Below are 13494 nucleotides of genomic sequence, written 5' to 3'. Positions count from 1 at the left end.
CTATAAAGACACATGCACACGTATGTTTATTGCGGCACTATTCACAATAGCAAAGACTTGGAATCAACCTAAATGTCCATCAGTGACAGACTGGATTAAGAAAATGTGGCACATATACACCATGGAATACTATGCAGCCATAAAAAAGGATGAGTTTGTGTCCTTTGTAGGGACATGGATGCAGCTGGAAACCATCATTCTCAGCAAACTATCGCAAGGACAGAAAACCAAACACAGCATGTTCTCACTCATAGGTGGGAATTGAACAACGAGATCAGAGATCACTTGGACACAGGAAGGGGAACATCACACACTGGGTCCTATTGTGGGGAGGGATGAGGGATTGCATTAGGAGATATACCTAATGTAAATGATGAGTTAATGGGTGCAGCACACCAACATGGCACATGTATCCATATGTAAGAAACCTGCACTTTGTGCACATGTACCCTAGAACTTAAAGTATAATAATAATAAAAAAAGAAACATAGTACAGGTAAATATGGCAAAAGAAAGAATGATTTATCTTCCCTCTTACTGCTGCCATCTCTGCCTTTCTCACCCCCCAAAAAAAACTATGTCTCTTATGCATTAATAGTCAACTACTGATAATGCATTACACTTTCTAAAGCAACTATCTTTTTTTCAGTATTCTGATTAATAAACATAAAAGAGCTCTTCTGGTAACTGATTAAGAATATAATTAGTGCTTTCTATGAACAAGCTATGGAGTAACTAAATAAGGGACATGGGTTTCTGACACTCTTAGACCAACTACAATTTTTAAGAAAACAATTGTTGATATAAAGTTTCTCATAAATTCACTTTATTTCAACAGCAAAAGATCAGCTCCACCCCTCTGATTGGGATCACAAAGTACAGTCTTTTCAGCATGGGTTTTCTCACCATGGCACAAATAGAAAGAGGCACTTAAGGGGCTGATAAGGGGGTATTTTCTGTCTCTGGCAGTATTATATTTACCTGCAATAAAAACATCTGATCTTACAGAACAGGATACCTCTTGAAGAGGTATAGTTTATTTTATAATATGTAAGTATTCCAAACACATTCACTGTATGAATTAGGGAAGGAGAAGCAATAAGAAACATTTCATGAATATTCCTTCCTAGACTCCAACTATACCAAGTCTTACCACTTTATAGAATTCATAATTTATTAGCCAATACTATTTTAAAATACTATTTCAGTACTCTAAAATTGATATTAGAGGAGAAAAAGTCACACACAATGCCTAACACCACCAGGGTGAAACCAAATCTTTATCTGCCTGTGGCTCCTGTCGAGGTCGATAGAGGCAGCAGCTTCATTTTCTTCATAGTTTACCCAGATAGAGGAGGAGCCAAAGTGCTAAGTGCATATTTCAAGCATCTGTTCGGAATATGTTTAAAGCCACAGTAAATTACAAAAGGCAAATTCATAGATGCTCTTTGAAAGTGAATGTAACTATTATTCTTGGTATTTTACTTCCCCCACTCTTCCAGAAGATGCTATAAAGACAGACCCTAATATATAGTTTGAAACTCTCACTATAAAATCACTAGGCTAAGTCTATTAAGACTTGAAAGTTTGTTTTCCTGAGGTAGGTGAAAGGGTAATCTCTGTTCTTTCCAGATGACTGTATCTGCACAGGCTTCCCTGGAAGGACTTCATCAGCAGCACAGTTACACATCAAAGTCCTTCAGCTCTCCCCAGCTGGCACCTATTTTCACATTCACTTTCAATTTCACAGACAGTTTTACAGCACTTTCCATTTCATTCTTGACAATCTGAGCTACCTAAGGGAAAAGAAAATGAGGTTAACAAACTCTCTGCTCAGTCAAAGAATGTTTCCCAAGTCACCCCCTGAGCAGGTTATAAACCAGACTGGAGCTCTTCACCCAATGGTGCTTAAAATGCTAAATCAGGAAAATAAAATAAAATAAATACATAAAAAGATATCTCGAACTCTTCTTCACTGATGAGCAGTAGTTTCTGAAAGTTTTTGCTAGAATGCTTGGAGCTTGGAAACCCTCAGGGAAAGACTCCAAATTTTTGTTTAATTCCTCCAAGATAAAACATCTCTGCATTGGCAATTTCTTCACTTATCAAGAACTAGTACAAAATGGAACACTCTTAGCAACTTTTCTACCTGTAAGGACTCAATATTTATACAGCCATCCTGGGGCTAGGGTAGAGTTCCAAAATCCTCATGCATAGGAAAAAAAGCTGTCAGCCTGACAATACAGTGTCTTGGCTTCCTATAGAATGGACACAAGCATTGCAAAAATACCTGAACAACATCTTCTTCTGATACTTCATACAGGAGTTCATCATGGAGTTGAAGGATGAAAAAGCCTCCTCTGACTGGGCAGAACATCCCTTGCAGTTTTCTCTTTCGTAACAATCCTGCTTCATGAAAAAGGAGCAAAACTGATCAGCATGTCGCTGAGTCATAGGAGAATGTTTTTAGAGATTCTGACTAACTCTGAGGAATGTTAATGAAAAGATTAGAACACACAAGATTAAGAACTATCAGGAAAATAACTACTTGCTGGTTGCTACCTATCCTAACTATCCAGTGTAAACTCACCAACTTCCTCCCAGAAAGGAGTCTCCCGAAGAAGTCAGTAAATGGGGTGTGAGGAACTCTGCTCCAAGCTCTAGTCCAACTTATTTCTCACGAATAACTAACATTTTCTCTTTCCATGGAGTCCCCCTACCACCACCTGAGTAATAGCACCAGGAAGGTATGGGGCCTGATTCCTGCCCCAGGAAAGCAATTAATATTGTTATGCAGTGTTTCTTAAGGGGGACACCCCCTCACGTCTTTGTATGGCCGGAGTGTCATCATGATAGAACTGGTGCTTCCCCAGTTGAACCGTACACACTCTAAACAAGTAATTCTAAACCTAGGCTCCCAAAGTGGACTTCAGAGACTACATAAACCCCTCGCGGTTATATATAAGAGTCTACGTCTGTACGTTTTTCTGTGGAGATAATACATACCTTCCAGTAGCTGTAACTTCAAAATATATACTAGACTTAGTTACTATTTCCCCAGTAGCTGGACCTAGTGGTAGAGATTATGCCCTTCTGCCCAAAAAGATAAAGCTCCACATGAACACCTTTACTGGAACTGCCTTTACTTGTTTGCTTAAACCTCACAGCAGACATCTTCCTTTCTGTTGTCCAAATTCCCTACTTATCTTCCAGGTCCAGCATGAGTACCCTCTCCCTCCGTATCTGGTGCTTCCCTCAGAGATAGAGTTCTTCAACTGTCACTATCTGCAGTGCCAGTTTGCTCAGAGGTGGCTCTCACACAGTAAGCAAACAAAAGCACCTGAGGCTGGAGCAAGCTGCTTCCACACTAGGACTGCAAAGGCTGTACCTCTGTTTACCAGATCGGCTGAAATCTGATCTGCCCCATGAAGCTACACTTGGCTCACACCATTGACTGTCTGGATGCTCTAGCTTTCTGATGACCATGGCTTAGACCTCTTGATTTCCCTTGGCTACCTGGCTTCTGACACAGAATGCCATGATGCTCTTGTTCCCATGTGGTCTGTTTCCTCAAGCTCACCTTCCTTTCATCCCACTGACCTAGCACCACTTTAAGCTGGCATGACACCATGAAGCCATCCTTAGTGACAGAGTCATATCGCCTTCCAATGACTCTTAAAGTCATTATTGTCTGTATGCTCATTTTGACATTTATCACTCTGCTGTGTGGAATTAATAAAAATACTTTAGTCAAGTATTACACCTTCCTCTCCTTTCTTAAATAGACCTTAAATTTAAACATAGATTGTTAACTTTTATTTCTAAATCCCCAAAGCACACAGCACAGTATTACTCCCCAAATAACTTTAATTATATTCTCTCTCTATTAAATATAAATGTGTATGTGTGTGTATATACACACATAGTCCCACACTCAAAATGAACGAGGGGTCTCAGATATTGTGCAGGGGACTGATGACAAAAATAATAATCCTCACTTAATGAGAAAATAAACTTCTGTATCTACATATTTTCGTACGTAAGTGAACACGTTATAACTGACTGTATTATTCTCTATAACTTGTATGTATGTCTCTTCTAGAAATAGCAAATCTTATCCTCAATAACTGACCACCACCTTTTTGCCCCATCTCTAGCAGCTTTTTCTTCCTCTGTATGCACCAAACCTTAATTTCTTCCCAGGAAAATTTAAAACATGCCTCCTGGCTGGGCACGATGGCTCACGCCTGTAATCCCAACACTTTGGGAGGCCAAGGTAGGCAGATCATTTGAGGTCAGGAGTTCTAGAGCAGCCTGGACAACGTGGTGAAACCCCTTCTCTACTAAAAAAAAAAAAAAAAAAAAAAAATTTTTTTAAATTAGCCAGGCGTGATGGCATACTATTGCAATCCCAGCTACTTGGGAAGCCGAGGCAGGAAAATCCCTTGAACCTGGGAGGCAGAGGTTGCAGTGAGCTGAGATTGTGCCACTGCACTCCAGCCTGGGTGACACAGTGAAACTCTGTCTCAAAAAAAAAAAAAATGTCTGCTGTCACGGTTTGACAATCTCAGTGACAGTGAAATAGTATTTAAAGCAGAACTATGGACATGTGACAGAAGAAAAAAAGAAAATTTCACTGTACTTGTTAGTACAAGAAATAATTTATCCAAGCAATAAAGCGAAAACTCAGGGAAAATATTCTGAAAATAAGAACAAGAAAACAATGTCAGCAAAGTAACATATGTGATAAAGAGATCAAGAGTATATTCTAAGACCAGAGAACACTGAAGGTCATAAATAGGAAAATCAACATGTTCTTAAAATATGGTCTGAAGACCACAGAGGATCCCAAAATCTGCAGTCAAAATTACTTTCATAATAACACTATGAGGCTATTTGCCTTTTTCAGTTTCATTTTCTTATAAGAGCACAGCTCACAGGTGAGTTTGTTATTACTTAAATGCTCATGTTTTAAAATTCCATTTTAATTTATAATATGGTAAATATATAGACATAACCCACAAAAACAAGAGCTCTTTGAAATCCTTAATGATTTCTAATAGTCTAAAGACATCGTGAGACCAAAACATTTGAGAACTGTTGAGAAATAAAATAAAAAATACTTCCCATTTATATTTCCAATATAATTATTCTCACCATGTCACAGCATAGGACTCATCTATGAACAAACCTGTTCGGTCACTTTGGAGCATACCCTCTCGATGGCCATGGGATTTGAAAGTTGAGTGGAAGGTCTCTAATTGCTTCTGAATGTTAACTGTGGCTATTTTGACAATATCAGCTGCCGATCCTTGGACTGTTGTGTTTATAGCTTGACGCTCAGCCTATAAAAAACAATTAACAGGTGCTCCACCAGATATGCCAACATGGTTTCATACCTTCCTTCAGTGTCCACAGATCAGTGCTCACATTAGCAGCCAGACTGGAAAGCTGGACTGAGATGTGACCCAGAACACCAACTATCAGGATGCATCCTAAGAATAACAACTATCATGATCCAGGGCTCTAGATTCTGGGGTTTCCACATTAGGGCAGACAAAAATATAAGAAGGTCAGATTGCTTCAGCTTAGGTATCTCGACTACTTAGTTAGGATCCAAAAACTACTTTGCACTTAGAATGTATTTGGCTCATCAGTGTTCTGGCTGTTCTAGGCATCATTCTAAAAGATCTACTCCTCAAAATAATCTTAATCCTAAATAAGTAGAATATCATTCTTTGGGATGTGGGTTGGAATGTCCTAAGCACACCCTCTATACCAATGGCCTCTTGGTCTTATAGAGTTTGAGCCCAGCAAGTATGGAGCCCTCTGATGTGAATCAGAGCTTTTCATGGGCTGCTGAGGCAAATCCTTAGCAGCTAGTGAAAATGCACATCCTAGATCCCTGGGTATTCAGTTATAACTTCCTTGAAATGATTGCTGCCAAGTGCTTCTTGGCAGGAAACCATGCCTACTAAAATTAATCATCTTGGAAGAGTAGAGGAGGCAGTTTAGGTTAATATCCAGGTGTAATCTATATATGAATATCATTCTCAGTGCCCCAAAATGTCTCAGAAAATGAAAAAGGTCTACTCCAGGGATGGGGGGTCAATGTAACATGAGAGGTATTCTCTAGTCCTCTGTCACCTGAGCTGTACCCAACTTGTAGTATATGAAATGCCTGTAATCTCAGCTACTCAAGAGGCTAAGGCAAGAGGAACAATTGAGGCCAGGAGTTTGAAACCAGCCTGGGCAACACAGTGAGACCCTGTCTTTAAGAAAAACAAAATAAAACAAAAACCTCTCTCCGCAACTAAAATTACTAATGAGAAGGAGAAAAGGCCACACACAATGTGGGAGAGAATATTTTCTACACATGTAACCAGTAACAGGTTCCTACAAATTGATAAGAAAAAATGCAGAAAACTCAACAGAAAATTTAAAAAGAAAGGCAGAATAGGTACTTACCCATGAAAAAATAACTAAATGGCTAATAACACATTTATAAGGCTGCTCATTTGTAAGGTTACCTCACTAGCAGCCAAGGAAACACAAATTAAAACTACAGCACACTACTTTATACCCATCAGAATAGCTAAAATTATATTAGCTTAATAGCGAGTGTCGACAAGAATGCAGAGCAGTGAGGACTCACATACTCTTACGATGGGAGGACAAACTGCTGTAATCTCCACAGAAAACAATTTGGCTTTATCTACTGAGTTGAAAATACGCAGCAATCCTACCACTGTGTCTTTACCAAACATAAATGCATGTATATGTGCACCAAGAACCTTGTACAATCATGTTCAAAAACACAATAGTTGGCCGGGCGCGGTGGCTCAAGCCTGTAATCCCAGCACTTTGGGAGGCCGAGGCGGGCGGATCACGAGGTCAGGAGATCGAGACCATCCTGGCTAACACGGTGAAAACCCGTCTCTACTAAAAAAAAAATACAAAAAACTAGCCGGACAAGGTGGCGGGCGCCTGTAGTCCCAGCTACTCGGGAGGCTGAGGCAGGAGAATGGCGTGAACCCAGGAGGCGGAGCTTGCAGTGAGCTGAGACCCGGCCACTGCACTCCAGCCTGGGCGACAGAGCGAGACTCCGTCTCAAAAAAAAAAAAAAAAAAAACCACAATAGTTTAGCTTCAGACTGAAAACCCAAGTTCTTATCAAGAGAAAAATAGATAAATTATGGTATATTCATATAACAGTATACAGCTGTTCCTACATGAAACAACAAGAATGACTTACCCACGTAATTTTGAAAGAAGCTAGATACAAAAATATACATATATGATATATATGGAGCTCAAAAAAATACAAAACAAAACTACAGTGTTAGAAGTTATAATAGTGGCTATTTCTGGGAAAGCGATGGGTGATAAGGAGGATGCATGAGGGGCGCTTTTGGGGCACTGCCAATATTCTGTGTCTTGCCCTGAGTGGTAGTTACACAGGTGTAGCTCTGTGATAATTTAGTGAAATCTACATTCTCTATGTGTGAGAATGTACTTTTCAGTACAACAAAAGTTTGAACAAAAGCAAAAACCAAAACAAACAAAAACCAAAAAACAACCTGGTTATGTTTACTCTATTCCTAATTCAGAGGGCTGGAATTTTTTCCCTCAGCAGCAACATGATTAATCAGAACTTTAACACTGAAGTATTTGGCATGAAAAAGTCTTATTACTCTCTCACATCTTCAGGTGCAATAATATTAATTTTCACAAACATATGATTCATTTACATTAATAACTATATATTCCATGTTTTATCATGTAAATTCCAGAAAACATAATCAATTCCTATTAGATCAAGTCCAAATTTCTCAGCCTGCCATTAAAAGCCTTCTGTTATTTAGAAGAAGCCTTTTAGTCTCCTAGCTAGCTTCCAGCTGGCTCCATCTATCCAGGAGAAAATTATCTACCCCTGCATGACAACTCAAACTCTCCATTCCTACCAGTTTGGCTTCTAGCCAGTCCTCACTCAGTTATCCTTTCTCATTCCCAACAGCCTAAACTTTAAATAGCCTTCAAGAACCTGTTTAAGTCTTTCCTTCTCCCTGAAACCTAAATAATTAAGTATATCGATGATGTTTTCATATATATTTTTTTTGTTTGCATTATCTCTTCCAAGACTTAAAACTTAGGTTTCCTAGTCCATCAACTAAAGTTACTAGTTCACTTAGAGATATGGTAAAAGCCTGATAAATATCTGATATTTGCATGTGGATATATGAGAGGCTAGAGAGTAAAGAAGTAACAAAAAGCCAACTATTCTTTCACAGTCCCTAAAAGTATTAATGCTCGGAAGGTTTTGAGCTCCAGACAGAAGTTTAGCTGGGTATTTTCACTACATGCAATGTCTAATGAGCACTAAAACACAAAGTGATGGGTGAAGGGCAAAAAACATCTAGTTAAAATAGGAAGATTTGAACTATACTAGAAGCTTAAATACTCAGGTACACAGAATACTTTCATGAATCCCAATGAATTCAGAGAGACTTAAACATAATTTGAGCAAATATCAATAAATCTTTTAAATGCTGTTAAAAATAACCTTATTCACTATTTGGGATATCCTAATAATCTCTGACGAGATAGTTTTTTTTTTTTTAAACATAGGGTTTCATTCTGCCACCTAGACTGGAATACAGTGGTTCAATCATGGATCACTGCAGCCTCCAATTCCTGGGCTCAAGCAATCTTCCCACCTCAGCCTCCCAAGTAGCTAAGACTACAGGCATGCACTACCTCAGTCAGCTAATTTTTTTTTTTGTAGATATGGGGGTCTCACTATGTTGCCCAAGCTGGTCTCAAACTCCTGGGCTCAAGCAATCCTCCTGCCTCAGCCTTCCAAAGTGCTGGGACTACAGGCATGAGCCACCGTGCCTGGCCAGACAGTGCTTTTAAAATAAGCAAACAAGCAGAATGAACCAAAAATTAATCAAAATTTAGTGACTGGCTAAACTCTGAGGAATGTTAGCAATTTGGTATGATATGATAAATTAATATATGATATAGGAAACGAATAATTAGCAAATGTAAAAGTTAAGTTTATTTACAACTTACTACCTAAGCTAATAAATAATTGGTTTACTGCAACAGAACATTTAAAGTATTATTAAGTAAAGACACGTTTACATTAATCCCCCAGACTCTGTTCAGCAAATACTGGCATGTGCCATCACTTCAGAAGTCCTTAATGAAACCAATGGTTGACTTTGTCTACACAGAAGATACAATTAATATGCCAGTAATCCCTAAAATGGACATTTGTAGTATTTACTCTCCTGAAAAAGTACATGTCATTGAAATGTTAAGTTAAAATTCCTAAAAAATTTCAACATACGTGAGCTTTATGATAAGGGTTGTCGTCTTTGATTCCTGGTAAATATCTACGCCTTCCCAAAATGGTCTGAACAAACCCATCTCTTTTACAATTTTTCACTGTCTCTCTCATGAATTGATTAATCCCTACAAAGAAAATACAGAAATAATTAATTAGAACCGAAGTATATCCTTCACTTTATTCATTGGTTTAAATATAGCAAAATATACCAAAACCCCACCATGATTCTTAACATTAATATCATATCATCAAACCAGGCATACAAACTTTCACCTTTTCTAGACTCAAAAAGTTCGAAATAAAAGAGACTTTAGAAATGAAATACTCTAACTCTTTGGGTTTTTTTGTTTTTGAGACAGGATCTTGCTCACTCTGTCACCCAGGCGGGAGTGCAGTGGTGCCATCACGGTTCAGTGCAGCCTGGATCTCCCCAGGCTCAGGTGATCCTCCCACCGCAGCCTCCTGCGTAGGTGGGACTACAGGCACCACATCACCGTGCCAGGATAATTTTTGTATTTTTTGTAGAGATGAGGTTTCGTAATGTGGCCCAGGCTGGTCTCAAACATCTGAGCTCAAGCGATCTGCTCACCTCAGCCTCCCAAAGTGCTAGGATTATAGGTGTGAGGCACTGTACATGGCCTTTGTTTTTTGAGTAACAACAACAAAAACAAAACATAAAACTAAAAATTCCAGAACAGGGCAGATATCTAAGTGTTTTTACTCCAGGAGCTTAAGATTATTCCCCATCACTTTTCACAAGTTTCTGTTGATTGTGTGAATCCCCTTTTACTCTCTCATCTTATTCCTAGGTTTAAAACATTTCAATAGCTCCTTGTTACCATCTACACTATGATCCAAAGTAGGACCTTGCTGAAATTAATGCATGAGTTTGATAAATATTTCACTAGGAATAAACATGACCCACTTCTTAAAATTAAAAAAGACTATGTGTAGTGTAGTATTCAAACGTATTCATATTTCCTAGACCAGCATTCATCCTTTGCAATCTGGGTCGGTCATTATGTCTTAAGCATCTCCAGGATGAATCCTTTGCTGTTGGCAATATGTGATCAATAGCATGGGAACTTCCAAAAGCCATCAGACTCTCATCTTTTTCTGTTTAAGAATTACTGTGATATTTTCGGGTGAAGAGGAAAGAAAATGGTGAGATTTAGGAGGCTGCACCTCTACAAAATCTCTTACCGAACTCTGATGAGACCTCCAAATACTCAAAGAGCTACTTTAAAAAACAATCAGTGCTGAGGTATAATTTACATGCAACAAAACACACTCACTTTAAACAGTTTGAGGCATTTTAACAAATGTACACATCCCTGCAGCTACTACTACAAGATACGAAACATGTTCATCTCCCTTTACAGTCAGGCCCCATGATCACCCTCAGAAACTCACTCATCTGCTTTATGACACTCTTAAGAGTTTCATGTTCATGAATATCATACAAATTGAATGACACTGTATATGTTCATTTGTGTTTGCCTTCTTTTGCTAAGAAAAACATTTTTAAGAACCATCAATATTGTACTGAGTATCAATATTTAATTACTATTCTTGATCTATACTATTCCGTTGTGGACGTATAACAAAATTTGTTTATACATTTTGCTATTGATAGACGTGTGGCCTGTTCTCAGTATCTGGCTGTTGTGAATAAAGCTGCTATAATATTAATGTATGAGCCTTCCTTTGGACATGCTTTCATTTTTCTTGCGCAAATACCTGATAGTAGAATTGCAGGGTTATATAGTTAAATGGATGTTTAACTTTATTCAAAAGAGCCATACTGTTCTCCAAAGTAGTTTTACAATTTTACAATTAAATGAACAATGTAAAAGATGGTGTTTTTAATATTGGCCATTCTAGTGTTTTTGTAAAACATTCTCTTTGTTTTCTGGCATCTCAATTTGCTTTTGCTTGATGACAAATAATGACAATGTTTAATATGGTCATTCATATTTTTGGAAAGTGTCTCCTCATATCTTTTGACCTTTAATTTATCAGATTGTTGAACTTCTGAGCATTGAACAGTAAAAGTTCCTTCTGGATATACATCCTATGTTCAATAGAAGTACTGCAAATATTTCTTCCTAGTCTGTACCTTGCTTTTACATTTTTCGTAATTTTTTTATTTTTGTGGGTACATAGTAGGTGTACATATTTATGGGGTACATGAGATATTACGACGCAGGCATGAAATGCATAATAATCACATCAGGGAAAATGGGGTACCCATCACCTCAAGCCATTTATCATTTGTGTTGCAAACATTCCAAGTATACTCTTTTGGTCGTTTTTAAATGTACAATTTATTATTATTAACTATAGTCACCCTGTTGTGCTAGCAAATACTAGTTCTTAGTCATTCTAACTACTTCTTTGTATCTATTAACAATGCCCCCCACCCCCAATACCCTTCCCAGCTTCTGGTAACCATTATTCTACTCTCTATCTCCATGAGTTCAATTGCTTTAATTTTTTGCTGAGTGACAAATAACTGAGAACATGTGAAGTTTGTCTTTCTGTGCCTGGCTTATTTCTTTTTTTTTTTTTTTTTTTTTTATTATACTTTAAGTTCTAGGGTACATGGTGCATAAACGTGCAGGTTTGTTAACATGTATACTTATGCCATGTTGGTGGCTGCACCCATCAACTCGTCAGCAACCCATCAATTCATCATTTATTCTTGTATAACTCCCCAATGCAAGCCCTCCCTCCTCCACTCTCCCCCTCCCCCTCCCCATGGATAGGCTGATAGGCCCCTGTGCGTGATGTTCCCCTTCCCGAGACTGCCTGGCTTATTTCACTTAACATAATGACCTTCAGTTCCATTCATGTTGTTGCAAATGACAAGATCTCATTCTTTTCTATGACTGAATAGTACTCCACTGTGTATATGTACATTTTCTTTATCCATTCATCTGCTGATGGATACTGAGCATGCTTCCAAATCCTGGCTATTGTGAATAGTGCTGCAATAAACATGGGAGTGCATGCAGATGTCTCTTCAGTATACAGACTTCCTTTCTTTTGGGTATGCACCTAGCAGTGTGATTGCTGAATCATATGATAGCTCTATTTTTAGTTTAGTTTTTTGTTTGTTTTTGTTTTGAGATGGAGTCTCACTCTGTTGCTCAGGCTGGAGTGCCGTGGCATGACCTCAGTTCATTGCAACCTCTGCCTCCTGTGTTCAAGCGATTCTCCTGCCTCAGCCTCCCGAGTGGCTGAGATACACGCGCCCACTACCATGCCTGGCTAATTTTTGTGTATTTAGTGGAGACAGGGTTTCACCATATTGGCCAGGCTGGTCTCGAACTCCAGACCTTGTGATCCGCCTGCCTCAGCCTCCCAGAGTGCTGGAATTACAGGCGTGAGCCACCGCACCCAGTCTATTTTTAGTTTTTTGAGAAACCTCCAAACTGTTCTCCACAGTAGTTGTACTAATTTACATTCCCACCAAAAGTGAATGGCAGTTTCTTTTTCTCTACATCTTCGCCTGCATTTGTTATCACTTGTCTTTTGGATAAAAGCCATTTTAACTGGTGTGAGATGATATCACATTCTAGCTCTAATTTGCATTTCTCTGATGATCAGTGATGTTGTGCACCTTTTCATAAACCTTTTTGCCATTTGTATGTCTTTATTTGAGAAACATCTATTCAGAGATCTTGCCCATTTTAAAATCAGATTTTTTTTTCTACAGAGTTGAACTCCTTATATATTCTGCTTATTAATTCCTTGTCAAATGGGTATCTCCAAATATTTTCTCCCATTCTGTGGGCTGTGTCTTCACTTTGTTGGTTGTTTCCTTTGCTATGCAGTTTTTTTTTAACATGATGTGATCTCATTTGTCTATTTTTGCTGTGGTTGCCTGTGCTTGTGAGTATTGCTTAAGAAATCTTTGCCCAGACTGACATACTGGAGAGTTTCCCCCATGTTTTCTTGTAGTAGTTTCACAATTTGAGATCTTAAAGTTTTTAATCCATTTTGATTTCTTTTTATTTTTTATTTATTTATTTTTTTAATTTTTTTATTATACTTTAAATTCTAGGGTACATGTGCATAACGTGCAGGTTTGTTACATATGTATACTTATGCCATGTTGGTGTGCTGCACCCATCA

General features: G+C 38.3%; 1 protein-coding gene across 1 annotated transcript in view; it reads right to left on the bottom strand.

The window, feature by feature from the left end:
- Window positions 1-795: 795 nt before the first annotated feature.
- POLQ (DNA polymerase theta) overlaps window positions 796-13494 on the bottom strand; it is a 119694-nt gene continuing 106995 nt past the window's right edge. Inside the window, exons 27-30 of the mRNA XM_017891207.1 lie at window positions 9355-9479; window positions 5192-5345; window positions 2291-2406; window positions 796-1796 (exon numbers count right to left, since the gene is read on the bottom strand). Of these exons, the coding sequence (XP_017746696.1) occupies window positions 1683-1796; window positions 2291-2406; window positions 5192-5345; window positions 9355-9479 (509 nt within the window). The 3' untranslated portion in view covers window positions 796-1682. The remainder of the gene's footprint in view (window positions 1797-2290; window positions 2407-5191; window positions 5346-9354; window positions 9480-13494) is intronic.

Source organism: Rhinopithecus bieti, unplaced genomic scaffold (assembly GCF_001698545.2).
Source record: "Rhinopithecus bieti isolate Rb0 unplaced genomic scaffold, ASM169854v2 scaffold_759, whole genome shotgun sequence".
Classification (NCBI taxonomy): Eukaryota; Metazoa; Chordata; class Mammalia; order Primates; family Cercopithecidae; genus Rhinopithecus; species Rhinopithecus bieti.
The sequence above is the reverse complement of the archived record's forward strand: the minus strand, read 5'-3'. Positions and strand labels throughout refer to the sequence as shown.